Raw genomic sequence first — 18,576 nt, 5'->3', positions numbered from 1 at the left:
CACACCCGTAACGCTAGCCTTTTCCATAAACTATATTGAAATTGAAACTTATTCCATAAACCACAATTCTGCACTACATCCAACACACTGTACATTGTTTCACACTACATTCTTGCCGACTTTTTTATCACCCCAAAAAATACTCAAATCAATTAATCCACTCTCAAATTAACCCAAGTTCCACAACTTGACAACTTTGGCTCATCACACCACACTCAAAATTTCGCTATCATGCATTAAGAACATGTTGCAAATTGCAATAGTGAATTGGTAATTTGGCATGAGCAATCATAACTATATAACCAAGCAATTGTTTGACTTATCAACTTCAATCACATTCAAGAACAAAACCCAATGAAGAAACGCCACATGAGTAAATCAAACACGTTCTATCCGCCTATGAAATAGCACACTATAACATGAAATTCATATCAACATCAATCACAAACTCTCACAATTAAATTAACCATATGCACATGTTTACACACACCCTTCCTTAATTCTAACGACTCCCCCAACCGCCCACGTTACTCACACAACTACGCTTTCCCTACACATATTCCTCTCTCCTCACCCCACACACACACACGCACCTTATAATATCTCTCTCACTCCCTCATTTTTCTTGATCCTCTTACCTCATCAATCCCAATATCACCACTATCTAAACAAATGTTCCAACAAAGACTTAACAATAATATTACTAGTAGCGAGCTAGATCAAATGTTGCATATGCTATCCTCTTCTTCTTTTTCTAATCCCATGCCATTCTCAACAACTTCAATGGACCAATCAAATTCCAAGTGGAAACCACATGTTGAAATAGCTCCGAATTGTCCTCGTTGCGCTTCGACAAACACTAAATTCTGTTACTACAATAATTACAGCCTCTCGCAGCCGCGGTATTTCTGTAAAGGCTGTAGGCGTTATTGGACGAAAGGCGGCTCTCTTCGAAATGTCCCTGTTGGAGGTGGCTGTCGCAAACATCGTCGTGGAAGGGTGGTCAGAAATTCACAAACTGGCCACCTTTCCACAGATGGCTCTGATTCTGTTGATGGTGATCAACAGAATCAAAATAATGTTTCACGCGATATAGATATGGCCGTTGTTTTCGCCAAATTCTTAAACCAAAACACAAGTAGTACTCATGGTGATCATGGGGAAATAGAAACCGAGAGTGAGGCTAACAATAATAATGGATCAACTTCTTCCAACAATATGAACAATTTGTCGTCGACACCGGACAGCACTGAAACTGAGAATGATGCAGTGGTCCAGCTCCAGCCTGATGCAATGGTTGTAAATGGGGATCCTTTTGATCCGGAATTGAGTTTGAGTGAGTTTGAGGGGTTTCTGGGTGTTGATGAAGATGTGGTTCAAGATGTTCTATGGCATGATTCTTCTGATGCTATGATGGTGTCAACATGGCAACAACAACCATCATCCATGATGCAAATGGAGATGGATTACTCTATGCCATTGCCATTAAATGAGGGTGATAATATTCATGACCAATTATTATTACCTGTTACTGTCAATTCAAATTCTGCTAGTGGCAATTTGATAAATGAGAGTTGGAACACTTCTTGGGATTGTTTTGATCTTTCAACCATGGAAGTTTTCTCGTCGAACTCAAGACCTTAAACAAATTGTTAGTTATTTAGAATCGATTTTCCAGTTATACATATTTTTGTTTTATATGTTGTATTATATATTATTCTTCCTATTATTTCAAACAGGATTACAAAAGTTGAGAGAAAGAGAGAGTTATTTATAGCTGCATTCTATGATGAAGTAGAAAATTAGAATGCTAGCTATAGAAATTATTTATGGTTGATGGATATACATCAAATAAAGTTGTGCTTTGGCTGCAAGCCTGCATATATATAACCATGACATGGTACTGGAGTTCAGTGGCTTTTTTTTTTCCAGCTTTTTTTCCATCCCGACAGTTCTCTTACAAGTCCTTTGATTTGTCAGAAATATTCTTTGGATTTTAGAATTCGGATCTTATGTTTTATGTATTCAAATTATAGATCCAAAATCTGATAAATCAGAAGAAAAGAAATGTGTCTAGTGTGGAAGTACGGCCGTAGGAGACGCTGTGGTTGGTGATATTATTATATTTTTGTAATTTTTTTTCTCTATAAATTGAGATCCTTATATTCTTCAGTATATGCTTATACATGTCTCCCATTAGTCATGGATATTGGCAAAATACTCATCCCTTAAATATAGGTTATGGTTCACCTTGGTTTTTTTTTTTTTTTTAAACTGGTCCTTAATTTTCTAAACTATGCAAACAAGTTCTTTCCGTCAATTCCGTTAGTCAAAGTCTTTTAAAAATCTATGTGGCACATTTGACCAACTAATGTGGCGGAGTTAACGTCGAAAAAATCGACGCTAAAACTATTTCTGAATTTTAAATATTGTTCATTTCCTTCCCCAATTTTTTTTGCATTTTAATTTTTCTTGATGGAGCACATCATCTATAAGGTATTCTGGTGGAGAATAATTAAAATTCAGAAATAGTTTTAGCGTCGATTTTCCGACGCTAACTCCGCCATAATAGTTGGTAAAATGTGCCACGTAGATTTTTAATAGACTTTGACTAACGGAGTTGACAAAAGGGACTTGTTTGCATCGTTTTGAAAATTAAGAGACTAATTTGGCACGAAAAAAAAGATAACGGAGCAAAATGAACCATAATCTATAGTTAAGGGATGAAAATGAATATTTTGCCATATTATTTTTATCACTTACACTTTGGGACTTCTGAACAATGTGTTGATGAAGTGGATTGTATGTTTTGTTTAAGAGCAATATGTCTCCCCAAAATAAAGATCCATTATAAATGACAATTATATTGGATAGATCCATTATAATTATTAAAAAGCTCTTTTAACAACAAAATTATATGCATTTACTTCACTTTCACATTGCTCTGTATGGCAAATAATATTTTGAGCTTATAGTTAATAGCTCATAAGCTTGCATGATGTTAAAAAACCTGTTTGATAATAATCTTTTCATCACGAGTTTATAGCTTATTTTACTAGCTTATAGTTTATTTTTCAGACGCTATTTTAAATATCATTTTAGCTTATAGCTTATAGCTTATATTTTTTTCTTCCATTAATAACCTTGTAAGTTTTAATTATTTTAAATGGGCATTTAATTATTAATTAAGAAATGTCTTTTGTCATTTTATATTTATCAACTAGTTAAACCTCTAATTTTACCAAACACTTTAATTACCTTATCAGCTATCGATCAGTCATCAGCTATCAACTATAAGCTATAAGCTAACAGCCATCAACCAATAACCATAAGTTAGCTTATCACCCAATCACTAATTTTACCCAACAAAGCCTATAACATTTAATAGATTTTATAATAAGATTCTTATCGTGAAATTTATTAAATTAGACGCATTTTTTAATTAAAAATAAATAAGATTTATTTTCAGCTGGACCTCGCAACCGAAAAGAAAAGTGACATTGTTCATAAGTTTAATTTTCGACAACAATATCTTGTTTACTTTCCAAATACACACTGTTTTATTTTAAATTTGTATGTTCCAGTCATGAAAAATGAGAATAGACAAGATATAATAAGTGAAGAACTCAAGGCTATTAAGAAGAGAAAAATTCGAGAACTGGTTAAGAACTCGTGTAATATAAAGTTATAGATGTTAGGCGGGTTTACAAGTTCAAGTAGAATCAAATGGTGAAATTGCAAAGTACAAGGAAAGATCTGTGGCAAAAAGGTTTCTTCAAAAGTGTGGAATTGATTTTATTGAAGTCTATGAACTAGACGTTAGAGTTGTAACAATATGTAGTTATAGCCATTGCACCATATAGAGGTTGCAAGATGCACCAACTTGATGAAAAGTCACTCTTTCTAAATAGACCTTTAGAAGAGGTGGTGTATAAGATGATAAAAACATTTTATGAATTGAAGCAAACACCTAGAGCATGTAACAAGAGAATATATATATATATATATATATATATATATATATATATATATATATATATATATATAGCAGCAAACACCCTTGGGACATGTACAACCTCATACGTCTTGAAATTCACCAATTTTTATTCATCTATAATCAAATATCGTTGCACCAATGGATTATAGCATCAAACAAGTAGCTTGGAATACACCCTTAGTTTAACTTTCTCTTCCAATGATATGAGCCAGCCGATGACTGCTTCATGCTCAGCTTGATTATTGGTGGTAAAGAATTCAAATCATAAGGAAACTTCGACCACGAAGTCAGCTTCATTTTTTAGAATGAAGACAGCATCACTCCCTAGCTGTTAGATAAACCATTTGTAAATATCGTCCAAGTGTGGGATGGCTCTGATGGGCCAAGAGTCATTTTTGCTAGGAAGTGTGCAAACAATTGGGCTTTTAACACTTTCATCTCTTCAAAACAAACATTATACTCAGACATTTTGATGGACCATTTAGTTAGTCATCTTGCTAATTTTGGTCTATGAAGTACATGTTTCAAAGGAAAATCAATCAGAACTACTATAGAGGGTGCTAGGAAATACCTTTAGAGCTTCCTCGATGCAGCCACCAATGCTAAGGCTACTTTTGCTATCTTTTGATAGAGTGTTTCTGGTTCGGCGAGGGCCTTGGAGATGAAATATAGTGGATTCTAGTTGGAACCTGGATCCCTGATCAGAACAACGCTAACAACTTCTTCGAACACAACCAGGTAGAGATAAAAGACTTCGTTAGAGATGGCTAAGGTTATTTATAAAGAAATAAATGCCCATTCACATTCTATAGTCTATTCAAAAAGGTAAGCCTCCCATTTAACTTCAAGACCTCATTCTTTAAGGTTGGGGTGTTAATTGGGATGACTGCTTTGCATATCTCGGGGTTGGCCTCTATCCCTATTTTTATAAGGGAAAACCTTAGAAATTTGTCTATATTTGGTAACAGATATGAATCCTTATGGCATGCATGGTTAAGTTCGGTATAATCGACACTCATCCTCCACTTCCCGAGGCCTTTTTGGTTAACACATCATTGGAGACCCATTTAGTATATTTTACTTTAGAAATAAAAATTAGCATCTAACAAGACTCGAACACTATTTAGGCATATTTCCAAAATTCTCCTAGGATTGGCTTCTTCTTTCCTAAGATATATTTCGGACATTAGGATCGATGTTCAATTGATGACAGGCCACAGTTGGGTCGATGTCAGACATTTTAGAAGGGAAGATGAAAAAGAGATATGTGTTAGCCCTAAAAATTTGTTAGTGTGTTCTTCACCCGAAATGAGAGTCTGACCTCTGTCTTCACTTACCATGTAGATTTTTCATTAAGTTGAACAAGCTCAAAGTCTCTATGTGGAGTTGAATTTAACGCCTTGGATTGGGTGCTAGTGAACGAACCACATATGTCCACTAGGTAGACCTTATCTTCCCGTACATCAAGGCCAACCATATTAACTCTTCCTCGAGAATCTTCTGACATGTTATGGTGGCGAGGAGGTTTCTTAATATGGAATCGCAGACACGTGTTGGTGTCCTTAAGTCGGCATCAAGGATGATTGGCTTCCTATATCATTATGTTATGTCACCTTGAGAGAGTAGGGAGACCCCTATGAATAATGTTTTCAGGAAAGATTTACCAAGAATGCCGCTGAAAGTATATTTATACAGAACTATCAAGAATTGAAGAATTACCTTCCTTTCTTATTTTCTTTCTCCAAGTGACAACGGTAGATTTGCTGCTCTGTATGGGTCAGTTATGCATATGTTGAACGCGAGGAGGATTCTATCGTCGCTCTAATTTAAATCTTACTAACGGTGCCCTAACTTCACGAGCTTTTCGATGCACAAGTCATTGCACGAACTTGAATTGTCTACAAGAAGGCCAAATATGTTGTGATTCGCTACACTTACTGTTATGATCAGTAATGGCAAAATGTTAGGAATTCCGTCCACCTTTTTGTGATCTCAAAATCCTAAAATCGACATGACTTCCCTTCATAATTTAGTGTCATCGTGTACTTGGAGAAGGTCTTGGAATATAAGATCTTCGTTACATTATATTTTCCGATGGATCCAATCGATGACGACGATTCGATGTCGCGTGAGATCGGGAGATTCTGTGGAGTTCCTTAAAGTGAATTCATAGGATAATTGGGAATGACTCATATTGATGAACTCCTAATGCGGTGGTGCGGATCTTTGGCACGACGACGCAGGATTGGACCTACAAGGTTAACACACCAATGCCCAAGTTAGTTATAGAGTCCAAAAATAAGTAAAATATAAGTATGAAAAGAATGTGTGTACCTTATGCTTTACATATGCTAGTTATATATGATGGACAATTTTAATGGGCTTTGCCTTATTGGGCTTGTTACATGGATCTTACCCGTTATGGGCCTTTGGCCGACACATAATAGAAACCAACATCAAACTGAAGAATGAATCAAATGATGAACATGAAGACAACATATTCTACTAGCATATCATTGGCTTTTTAAGATATCTTTGCATTACAAGACCATATATTTGTCATAGTGTGGGATTGGTTAGTAGATTTATGGAGGAACCAAACTATGTCATCTACTTGCAACAAAGAGAATCCTAAGATGCATTAGAGGAACAAGCGACCATGAGATATAGATGGAGGTCAAATGTTATGGTTACTGTGACTTAGATGAGAGTGGTGATCAAGATGATAGAAAGAACATAATTAGTTATTTATTCATGATTAGAGCAACACCAATTTCATGGAGCTCAAATAAGTAAGAAATTATTGATTTATCTTCATGAGAGGCAGAGTATGTTGCAACCTATTATGAAACCTCCCAAGCAGTGTGGTTAGAGATGCTACTTGAAGAGTTGAATGCAAGTGACATTGTGAAAATCAAATTGCTAGTGGATAATTAATGAATAGTTGATTTGTCAAACCATCCAATGAGGCAGGGTAGGAGCAAGCACATAGATAATAGGAACCAATTCCTAAGGAATCAAGTTGGTAAAGAAAGGTTGGAAATTGATTATTGCAAAATGGAATTGCAATTGGCTGACATTCTAATCAAACTCTTGAAGCATGCAATATTTGAAGGCTTCAAAGAATTAATGGTAATGAAGAACTTAAGAAATATGAAATAGGAAGGGTGTTAAAAATGAAATTTAGTTTTTAACTTTGTTGTTAGTGACAGTTTGGAAGTGTTGCAAATGTGTGTCACAACTTAACTTTTACAACTAGTTAGTTAGCTATGACTTTTTTAGCCTTATAAATAGCACTTTTACAACTAGTTAGTTAGCTATGACTTTTTTAGCCTTATAAATAGCACTCTTTTATGTACGTGTATGTAATTTGTTCCGAATTGGCCTAATCTGCTTTTGCAACTAGAACAACCCAATAGCCTTGGCCCAACCAACCGAGGGCAAAGGAAAGTTTTTTTCCTCCCGCCCCTCAGTCGAGGACGCATCTTCGTTTGACTCGGGGACAACAGACCATCGTTGTCATCAGTCGGGCCTCCACGTAAGCCAATATCAAGTCATCCTTTCAGCTCCTTCATCGGGGACAAACGGTTAGTTACGGGCAACCATCAAGAATCCCTACTTTCATGCCAAGATTCGGCAGTCACATATGATATTTTGGGCCTGGATCCTCGGTCGAGCACAAATATGGACCAACGGTCAAGCGTTGGGGGCATTATATATACTCTCTCATTTGAGAGGGTCAAATAATTCAAATCTTATCCTCAAAACACTCAAACATATATGTGTTCTTACTGACTTTAGCATCGGAGTGCATTGCATGTACACCGCCTCCTCCTCATTACTAACATTGTGATCGAAGCCGCTGGCCCACCTTCAAGTTATGATCAACCGTTAAAATCATAATTCATTGTAATAATGCCTCTCTCAAAATTGCCTTTGATTTTCTCAATTTCTCAATTTGTTAATAACTTGGAATACAAGTTATCCAACTAAAATCTATGCATGTAGATAGATCAAGACCAAAAATTTGTCATCTTTTTGTCGACGATCTTCTTCTTTTTGCATAGGCTTCCGTTGATCCACTCTCATTATCTCATGCATTATTTGGTGCTTTTCTCTGAATTTTCAATGGGAAAGATTAATAGCCAAGAAACTCCAATTTTATTTTCCAAGAACGCTAATCAACAGCTCAAATGTGACATTGTTTAACATGCAAATTATATGCTATTTAGAAATTTTGAAAAATATCTGAGAGCCAACATTGACCTAGCAAAGAAAACCAGAGAAAAATTCTGTACATACTTAATGGTTGGAAACATCAGTGTCTAAGATTAGCCAGAAGAATTACACTCGCATGTCGGTTCTCAGCTCTACTTCTTTCTACCATATGCATTATGCCAAAATCCTAATGATTTTATGTTCTGATATAAAATATTCAAAGAGAAATCATGTGGGGTGAGACTTACCAAACATGAAAACCATATGTGATTTGCTGGGAAGTTTGTTGATTTTCTAAAGTTGACGCAGAACTTAGAATTAGTAGTCATCATCATCAAACGAATTAAGCTTTTCTTATGAAAATATTACGGAACATGATCAATCATCTAGATGATCATTAGTACACAGTTCTTCACAATAAGCATGGCATAAACACCAATCTATGAGTTTCTACCAATTAATACAATTTTATTTCTTATGAAAAACGACATATGACGATACTGTAAGTAATTTACACAGTTAAGCAATGCTAATGTTTCGGTCCAAAGAAATCGAAATCGAAATGTTTGTCACTTGCCCCATCTTGTCGTGAGGCATGGGAATCAAGCATAGCTGAAATTGAAATCATACATTTATATCATATCAACTATAATGTAAAATGTAATTAATATTCACGTATGAATAACTTGAAAAGCAAAGTATAATGTGTGTAGATATATCAAATCAAATATATATGTACCTCCTGCTGCTAGAGGATAGTTATCCAGAATATTGCCAATTCCTTTTAGAAGTTTCTACACAGATTAAAATCGGAGACTAAAACTTTAATTTAGCCAAAATAAAAGACTAAATATGTATTTAAATCTAAATGAAAAAAAATAAATTAATCATTATCAAAATTATACCAGCACAAATTCACCAGGTTTTAGTGGAAATTCCTCCATGCCAGTTATCTTGCTGCACACGCAACACAAATTTACCATAAAAGATTAACTTAACATGTTTGTAATTTCAGGAATTTACAAACAATTATTATTATAATTAATACCTGATAAAATATTTTCCTTTAACTTCTTCAAAAGTAAAGAATCTACATCCACTTGTGAAGGGCAACTTTTTTTCTTTCCATACTGCAAATAATTATGCAAAGATATATATAAACATTCATAAACAAATTGAGGGGGTGAAAGTTAGGAAGGTGGTCAGAATCGAGTTTTTACCTTGACTCGTTTTGATTAAGTAAAATCGAAACGTAAAATCATTGAGTTTATTTCATTACAATAATATTATATATATATATATATATATATATATATATATATATATATATATATATATATATATATATATATATATATATATATATATATATATATATATATATATATATATATATATATTAAATTTATGCTTTGACTATGTAACTTAATGCAGAAAATTAATATATGTTTTGAATGTATAGAAATCCAACAACATGTAAGAATTATGATAATTGGAAATGATAAACTTTAATATTTCTTTTGGTTCTACAATACATTTGAAATTTTAAATAATACTTTGCTATTAATCTGTTTGCTAAACCCAACTTCAGAATTTGAAATAAGTGTGTCTATGTTTATGCACAAAAATAAGGTTATTTAAAGTGAATAAAATATTAAAATGGGAGAAGTTTTATTCGGTTGGGCTTTTTAAAATTTCAATAAAATAAAAAAAGTTAAAACAAGTTAAAGAGTAAACTCCAACGATTTTACACGAGCTTACAGATTTTAGAGCGATTTAAATCGTATAAAATTATACGATTTTACATAAAAACGATTTTGCCTGCGATTTAACATCAAATACCGACCTAAAAAAGTAAAATCTAAGAGTTTAGGTTTTAAATCGCGATTTTAACCACCTTAGTTAGAATTACAAACCTAAATGCATGAACACAGTGACCATGACATGGTTGGTCTCCTTGACATCTTCCACAAAAACATGAATATTTGGACCCATTGCATCCATCGCACTTTGCAAAAAGTGTATGATGCTCTAAAAATGAAGAAAAAAAATAAAAATTACTATGAAAGTACCACCAATTGTTCCATTGGTATCATGTTGTTATCATGAAAGAGAAGAAATAAATGGAGGAAAGAAACCTCTTGGCCTTCATAGGCAGTGTAGAAAAGTAGGTCCTGATAGACACATTTAGGAGAAAGTAGTTGCTTCAATGTTTCGGTGTCTTTTTTATTGAAAGCCTCATAGAATTCATGAACAATGTGAACCGGTGAAGGACTTGCTGGGAGGAATTCAGGAGAAACGTCGCTTGATTCATTGTCGCTGGCACGCGCTTTCCATTTTTCAATTGAGCAATTCTTCCTTAGGTTTGGTAGAAATGTAGGTTTGGAAACAAGATTGATGAAATGTGTCTTTTTGTTGTATAATTGAGCGATACATGGTCGTGTTTTGGTGGTGTTCTTGTTGGAGCTGGTGCGAGGTTCTAATGGAAAAGAGATTTGGGAGTGGAGCAGTGATGACATGGTTGCATTTGAAAATTGAAAGAAGCTAGAGAGAATTGTTATTTTTGGGTTAAAGTTACTTGTTAAGTGGTTTTTGTATATTTACTTTAAATTTTCCATTTCAAGTAAGGAATAAGAGATGTTCTTAAAGTTTAATAGTTTGCTTCATTTTTCAAACAAATTTGGGTTGTAATGGGATAGTCTATTTTTATTTTTAAAAACAAGTGCTATCTTATTTTTATTAATTCTCCTTTTACTTGAGATGCTGCATAAAAAATCATATTGAGCAGTTTCGAACTCAAAAAGAGTGTAATGGGTATGCACTATTTTACACTGTCGTTAGTAAAAATATAATAAATTATTAAAGTATTTTTAAAATTTAAGTATGATTTGGTTGGATACATGTTAATTGATTGTCAGCTAAAATAATACAGCGTAAAATAATACACTGATAGGGTATATCCTTTTTCTCTTCAAAAGTCACACCTAATCCAAACAGCAATTAATTATTAAAGACTTACTTGCGCCCAATTTTTCGGGGTAATTTCTCCATACACCCTTATACCTTCTCTAGGTATCTAAAGAAAATTTCAAAATACCCCTAATTTCGGAGTTACTTTTCATACGCACTAAATTTCATTTTTTGCAAAAATTTAGTTCGAAGATATATCTCTAAATTTTTTTAGGTGAATTTAGAGATATATCTCCGAAAATATCGGTTGTTCCAACTACCATCAATTTCTCAACAAAATTATTGTTTAATCATGTATTATTACCATCAATTTTCATTTATTTACTTGACTAATATATAATTCATATATTATAATTTTCAAGCACTAAATTATTGTCATCAAGTGTAATGGAATATGTTTATTATGCTTGAGAAACTCTTTTGAAAAATATTTGTTTCTAATATATAGACTATTAATTTAGCTCTTAATTGCTCTTATTTTAAGCTTGTAAAAACAATTACATTTTAAACTTTTTATATCACATAATTCATTTTTAATACAAAAATAATAAATAATATAAAAACCAATATTTAAAATAATATAATTTAGTAAAGAAACATTGAATTAAAATAAATAAAGTATTATTATTTTTAGTGTATTTTGATAGATTTTCTTTTACATAGTTTTATTACTAAAATATTTTAGATCGTTTTGTTTTATTATTAAAATATTAATATAATAATATAGAAAATAATTATTATAAAAAATAATAATATATAAATTATATATTAGTAAAAAATAATTATAATTATTATTAATATGTGAATTATATATAAGTAAAAAAATAGTTATTATAGAAAATAATTATTATTTTAGTAAATAATAAATAATATTTATTTATAAGAATAATAACCACTTTCTATTTTAAGAAAATTTTATTTTTATTTATTTAATTTTTTGAGAAATCGATGGTAATTAAAACAAATGGTATTTTTGAAAATACATCCGAATTCACCTAAAATTTCAGAAATATGTCCAAATTAAATTTTTGCAAAAACTTGAATTTGATACGTAGGAAGATGTATTTTCAAATAAGTCTAAAGATATTTTATGATATTTAGAGGTGTGCTCCAATGCATAAAGGTGTAGAAAGAAATTGCTTTTTTTTATTTGGATTTACAGGTTGGGTTTGGGCATATTACATATGCATCAAAGTGGAGAAATCTACATGTCACCGCTCATTTATACATGGCACCCTCTCATATTTTTTTATTTCAATTTTACCTCTGGTGAGATACACAGAATTTCCAGACAAAATTTCCGGTACATCCTGAGAAATTTTTGGTACAAGATACCAGAATTTTCAGTTATACTAAAATTTCAGTGAAACATACTGGAAATTTCAGTTATAATGAAATTTTCAGTATACCGTTAATTTCAAAATTTCTGGATAGTACCGGAAATTTCAGTATAAATGAAATTTCCGGTATGTTTCAATATTTGATTTTTTTTTCAACGGTTGAGATTTTGCCGACACTTTTCGGAGGGTCCTAGTTGCACCAACACATATGTGTGGTCTAGAATACACCACCATTTGTATAAATAGGGGTCTTAGTGTTATTAGATAACATATCATTTCAACAAAATGTCTCTTCCTTAGTAATTGATTAATGTAGAAGTGTATTTCAATGACTGCAACCCTACTGTTGAAACCAAGATTTCAGATGGGTTCGAATCCTTTGCCACCTTGAAAGAAACATTGAATAATTTGCTGCCTGATTCCGATAACAGAAGGGTGACAAAGATCTAGTTTCGGGAGGACTAGACTGATACAAATGGAAGGGTGAAATACAACCTAATCGAGTTGAAGAATGGTGAAGATGTGAAGGCCATGTGGAAATCATTTCGCTGTAGGATAACTTAATGGCCGATCGAGTAGGACGCGTAGATCCGAAGATCCGTGGACGACGTAATGAAGTGTCTGAAACGTCTAGACTCATCTGTGAATACAAGATTACACTCAAAGATGTTTTTGATTTATGGCAAACTCAAATGAGCATTCAAACAACAAGGAGGAATCAGAAAAGCAAAGCATTTGATCACTCATGAAAGCACAAGGTGATCCACTATGCATATAAGTCGACTCAACACAAGCTGGACATGAAAAATGCAGAAAATCAGCAGTTAGGTCGACCTACTGTCAACCTAGGTCGACCTAAAATGAAGGAAAATCCATATACCTCTGCTAGGTCGACTCACAGACCATTTAGGTCGACTCAAAATGAAGAAATCTTCATATCAGTCTGCTAGGTCGACCTACATGGCAACTAGGTCGACCTAATCTGTGAAAATGTCTCCAGAATGCATCAGAAGAGGATTCTGGTCGACCTACTCCTTCAACAGGTCGACCTAACTGGGAGCAAAATTCTGCAAGCTCTGTTAGGTCGACCTAAGCACTACAAGTGGTCGACCTAACTGATCAAGAAAGCTCAAAAATCAGTTTTTCTTGGTTCTAACTGTTATGCAATCATATATATTGTGCAAGGGTAATTATTCAAGCAACACCAACGACTGAAAGATACACAAATGCTTCTCATCTTCGTTCTTCATCATCTCCAACACAATTACACATAATCATTCTTGCGTTGCGGGTTAGTGATGAGTTCGATAACGTCCATGGAACGGAATTGAAGATTCCTAGTGGGTGAAGGTTTGTGGGGTTTGTTGGTGAATAAAATCTGCGGGTTTTGTCCTCCACGACGGGTGGTTCTTGGGGGTTTTATCAAGAGGCGTTCATTGAGGATTCGGCTGAGTGTAACGATTGAGGAACGGGGAGTTCAAGGAATCAAGACACTGCAGAAGGGAATCAAAGTGAAGCTCTTGGATAACCTTGATCTTGTTCAAGATTAAGGGGGAAGAAGATTCAAAGGATCGACATAATTGGTTTATCGTTTATCGCTTTGTTATCTTCTTTGTATATACTACTTTCAACATTAATGAAAGATTACCCAATTTCAATTTGGAATTGGGGGCAGACGTAGTCGTAGCGAGGACGATCGACGAACTGCCTAAACAAATATCGTGTTCTTGTCGCTTTTACTTTCTCTTTTACTTTCTGTTCATAATTGGTTATAAGTGCAAAATTGATCAACGATTCAAGTGTTAAAATTGTGAATTAAAGTTCTGCACAAACATCACAATTCACCACAACTTGAATCACTATCAATTTGAACGTATCACCAAGTGTTTGTGTTTTTGCTTAATCCAATCTTACTGCATTGCAAATCAAAGTTGTCAATCTAGAAGTTAATTGGTTTTCAGTTGTTAAACGTATTGGTTAGCCATCATATTACTTCACCATCAATTCCACTTACTTTTGGTTTTGAAACACATACGACCTTTGCAATAGCGGTCCGGAATAGACGCAAGTCGATTCAGAACCGCTTTCGCTCGAGTCAGTAGAAAAATCCGTAAAAACTTAGTGAGATCTATTCACCCCCCCTCTAGATCTTTAGGCCAGCGTCTAACAACTCATCCGTTAGTGCCTAGGTTTTTAAGTTTCAGAGTATTGTTTATGTTTGTTGTTTGTCATCTGATGTTTGTTAACTATGTTTGTTTGTTATTGATGTTATTTTAATTTCTTTATCTAATCGAAACATGTACTAGAAAAAAAGATTATGCAATAAAAAAGATGACCGTACAAAATATACATATAATACAACCATAAAAAAATATATCTACATAGGCCCTCCACAGGAAACATCGGTCAACCTAGCTAAAATACTATGAACCTCACCATCAGGGTTCACCAAACCCAAGAGGCTATCTAAGTGAACAACGATGAATTGTAGGCAGCTGTCCTGGCCACCTGCGGGAGGTGGAGGTGGTGGTGGTGGTGGATCGGAAGAATCCTTGGTTCCTAAAGGCCCTGGAACATCAGATGCTCCGACAGGTGGTATGAACCTAGGGTGTGACACATCGTGGAACCACTCCAGATATCCATCCCTGCACTGCCTAGGCTGCTGAACCTCAACGGATGTATTAGTGATCTCACGGGGGAAAGTGATGATGTGACTCAGAAACCATCGATCAATGCCACCAGCTGGAGCCTCTAGGACCGGACATGAGATGCCCTGTATATAACCATACTGGCGTAGACACCTCTCAAGCAAGTGTCTAGCCACATGGCTCTCCCATCTGACATACCTTGAATATAAGGAAGATACATCAAAAGGACGATGAGAACATTGATCTGTATACGGTGTCCATATGACATCATCCAGCGTTAGAGCATTCAGACTTCGTCTGTACTCAATCAACCCTCATGGAATAGCCTGTTTGGCCTTCCACCTCTTCGCACATGGTTCAACAGCCGCAACACGCTGGATCTTCCACTGCATAAATAAAAATCATCAAGCTCAGATTAATTATAATAAAACACAAAAAAACTATGTAAAAAATTATAATATACCTATAACAAGCTCAAGTAACCAGCAAGTTGTCTGGTGTCAGGACGAGAAGCAGCATCAAGCGCGGTGTACAACATCCTCAATGCCGCCACTCCTCAAGCTCAACATGGGGTGTCAAGGGCGTTGAATAGAGAGAGATAGCGGACATCTATATAAACTCCAGACTTGTCCACAAAGAGAGTACATGCCACTAGATGTAGCATGTACGCCCTAGCGGCAGCCAGGTACCTCCCTGCATCCACAAGCTCTTAATAAGTCCTTCTCAACCAAGACATCTTAAGGTGAAAGCCCGAGTCTCACCAAACTCACGTAGGACCGCCACCTCATCAATCTCCAAAGCATCCATCGCCATGCGCACCGCCGTCGCCTGGTCCCTATGAACTGGTGTGAAAAACGTACCAACAATCGGAAGGTGAAATAGGGCATCCACATCACCCAAAGTCACCGTCATCTCCCCAAATGAAAGATAGAAGGATGATGTCTCCGGGTGCCACCTCTCAACAAAAGCTGATAACAGTGAGGCGTCCAACATCGTCAGGGAGCATCCAGCAAAGTTTATCAGATGGAAGTCCTCAACTATCCTCCTCACCTGCTCAGGCATCAGTCTCTCGGGGAAGTTCTTCAACTTCGACCCGTGAGAAGCGACCTTCAACACTGGTCGCTCCTGACAAAAATTACAATTAAAAAAATTATTATAAATCAAATCGCGTAATAAAAATTAAGCACTTAAGCAATGTTACATACCTCGCCTTGTCATATCCTACAAGCGACATGGTCAGCGTATCTTATCAACATGGACCTGTCAGAAGGTCCTCCGGGAAAGGCCCCGTCAGTGTGTACTGATGGCTCCGTAGATGCTCCGGTGGTGGTGTCTGTATCCTGCACCACCCGCTCCTAACCTATCTGATCATCAGCATCCGCAACCTCATCCACCGACTCTCCAACCACGGTTATCGGCTCCTCAACCTCAGGCACTGACTCCTCAACCCCATCTACCTCAACCTCAACCTCAGGCATCGACTCCCGAACCACTGCCACCTGCTCCCCAACCTCTAGCACTGCCTCCTCAACTTCATCCACCTCAACCTTAACCACCTGCTCCTCCACAGCAGTGGATGCTCTACTAGTCTGGTGGCAAGGTGCGCGTGGAAATCTTGGCAGTCATCCGTTATGGACCTGAACACTCAACCCATAAAGGAGACTGTTAGCCAAGCGCTGGGACTCACTATAAAACTCTCATATGCAGGATGGTCAGATATTCTATTCTTTACTCTTTCTTATTTACCTCTTCATCTGAACTGACTTAAACATTGGAATGCTTGCAGGTATAACCTCTTTTTCTGTTGGTCGTTAAGAACCACAGACTTGTCCACTCACTACTCTGATACAGGTTAGATCAAACCATAAAAATATAATCTCAGAAGTTATTATGTTCCATTCTAAAAGCTTAAAAATCAACACAATTTTTTTTATTAATGACAGGGTAATGATCAGAATGTTTCCAATTTTCATGATAAGTTTAAGCTGAGAGGGGGGGGGGGGAGGGAATCTTGCTTGCTTGTTTTTCTTGTGATTTCTTTCTTCTTTTTATGACAAATTTCTCTCGTGATTTCTGGAAAAGCCAAATGCTATATACAAAAATGTTTGTGCATATGATATGACCCATCATTACACAATTCACATGTATAGTTAGGACACTCTTGTAATTATTGCTTCCACACACACGCACAAATTAAATATCAACAATTTAATGATTATGGATAAAATTATTAAACTTCTACATCATATACAGTAGATATTTATTGACTATACACATATGCATAGTTTAATAATCAATCATCCAAGAAATATGTAATAGAAAAAATATTTTACAGAATAAAAAAATGACATTGAATAATGTAAAAATTAGTCTCTAATTTTAATTGTGGTTAGGGAATCAATTGTCCCCACATTGTATACCCTACATAATCCCTAAACTGATACTCAACTTGTTTTCATCCCCAAATCACTCAACATCTTTGTAAGGTACGTGCTATGACAGATCCTTTTCTGTCTTTTAAATTTTCCTCTTTGTTTGCTTTCTTCATATTAAAGTTCTCTAACAATTATTTTATCACACAGTTAAAAAGTCACATAATAATTACTCAATCATTATTAATGTTGGTTGATCTAATTGGTAAGGATTTTCCTCATGTTTCATCCTGAACTCTATTTTTAAAATAGAGTATACATTTCTTATTTTAACTTAAGAATCATTTGTTTGAGTTGTTTTAAATTATTTTTAATAGTTTAATTATAGTTGAGTATAAAGTTTTTTTTTTTTAATAAGCAATTTTGTATCTAGCGTGTTTCGAACCTGAGACCTTGAGAGGAGCACACTCTCAGGACCCAAGCGTTTCACCGCTAGATCACACACACGCACACAGTTGAGTATAAAGTATTTTTAAATATAATTTTTATTTATAAAATGAAATAAATATTTCAATTAATATTTAATTATTATTTTATTATATAATTTCTAGTCAATATTTAAACATTGTCTCACTATTGTTGTTGACAATAAATTTTATTGATAATTAATCTAAAATTTTAGAGCATAGGTTCAAGTTCTGACTTAACACTCAAGTAACTTATAAATATTATAATTAAGAAATGTAAAATAACAACAAAATCAAATATAAAGTAATAAAAAGTTAAATAAAAGGTGTTTGAAATGTGGTTTTAGTCAATTTTGAAGAAAAAATCTATCTGATCTCAGAAAAATTACACCCAATATAATTTGATTTTAGATGACTAATTTAAACATGTATTTGAACAAATAAACATATGAAATAGTAAAAAAAATTAAATAAAAAACTAGTATTACAAAAATAAGAATTTATATATGAACAATATTTTTTAAAAAATTGATTTCTATTTTATTTGGTTTTAAAAAATTAATC

General features: G+C 34.4%; 2 protein-coding genes across 2 annotated transcripts; one reads left to right on the top strand and one right to left on the bottom strand.

The window, feature by feature from the left end:
• Positions 1-476: 476 nt before the first annotated feature.
• Positions 477-2,228, top strand: LOC131622540 (dof zinc finger protein DOF1.2-like). Its single transcript, XM_058893580.1, has one exon. It carries the CDS (start codon positions 673-675, stop codon positions 1,642-1,644), a length of 972 nt encoding a protein of 323 aa, XP_058749563.1. The 5' UTR covers positions 477-672; the 3' UTR covers positions 1,645-2,228.
• Positions 2,229-8,499: 6,271 nt separating this feature from the next.
• On the bottom strand, positions 8,500-10,818 carry LOC131622539 (uncharacterized). Its single transcript, XM_058893579.1, has 6 exons — positions 10,354-10,818; positions 10,132-10,246; positions 9,264-9,345; positions 9,121-9,172; positions 8,955-9,009; positions 8,500-8,827 (listed from the first exon to the last, which is right to left on the bottom strand). Exons 1-6 carry the CDS (start codon positions 10,732-10,734, stop codon positions 8,745-8,747), a joined length of 768 nt encoding a protein of 255 aa, XP_058749562.1. The 5' UTR covers positions 10,735-10,818; the 3' UTR covers positions 8,500-8,744.
• Between the last annotated feature and the right edge of the window lie 7,758 nt (positions 10,819-18,576).

This window comes from Vicia villosa, unplaced genomic scaffold, assembly GCF_029867415.1.
Source record: "Vicia villosa cultivar HV-30 ecotype Madison, WI unplaced genomic scaffold, Vvil1.0 ctg.000032F_1_1_3, whole genome shotgun sequence".
Taxonomy (NCBI): Eukaryota; Viridiplantae; Streptophyta; class Magnoliopsida; order Fabales; family Fabaceae; genus Vicia; species Vicia villosa.
The sequence above is the reverse complement of the archived record's forward strand: the minus strand, read 5'-3'. Positions and strand labels throughout refer to the sequence as shown.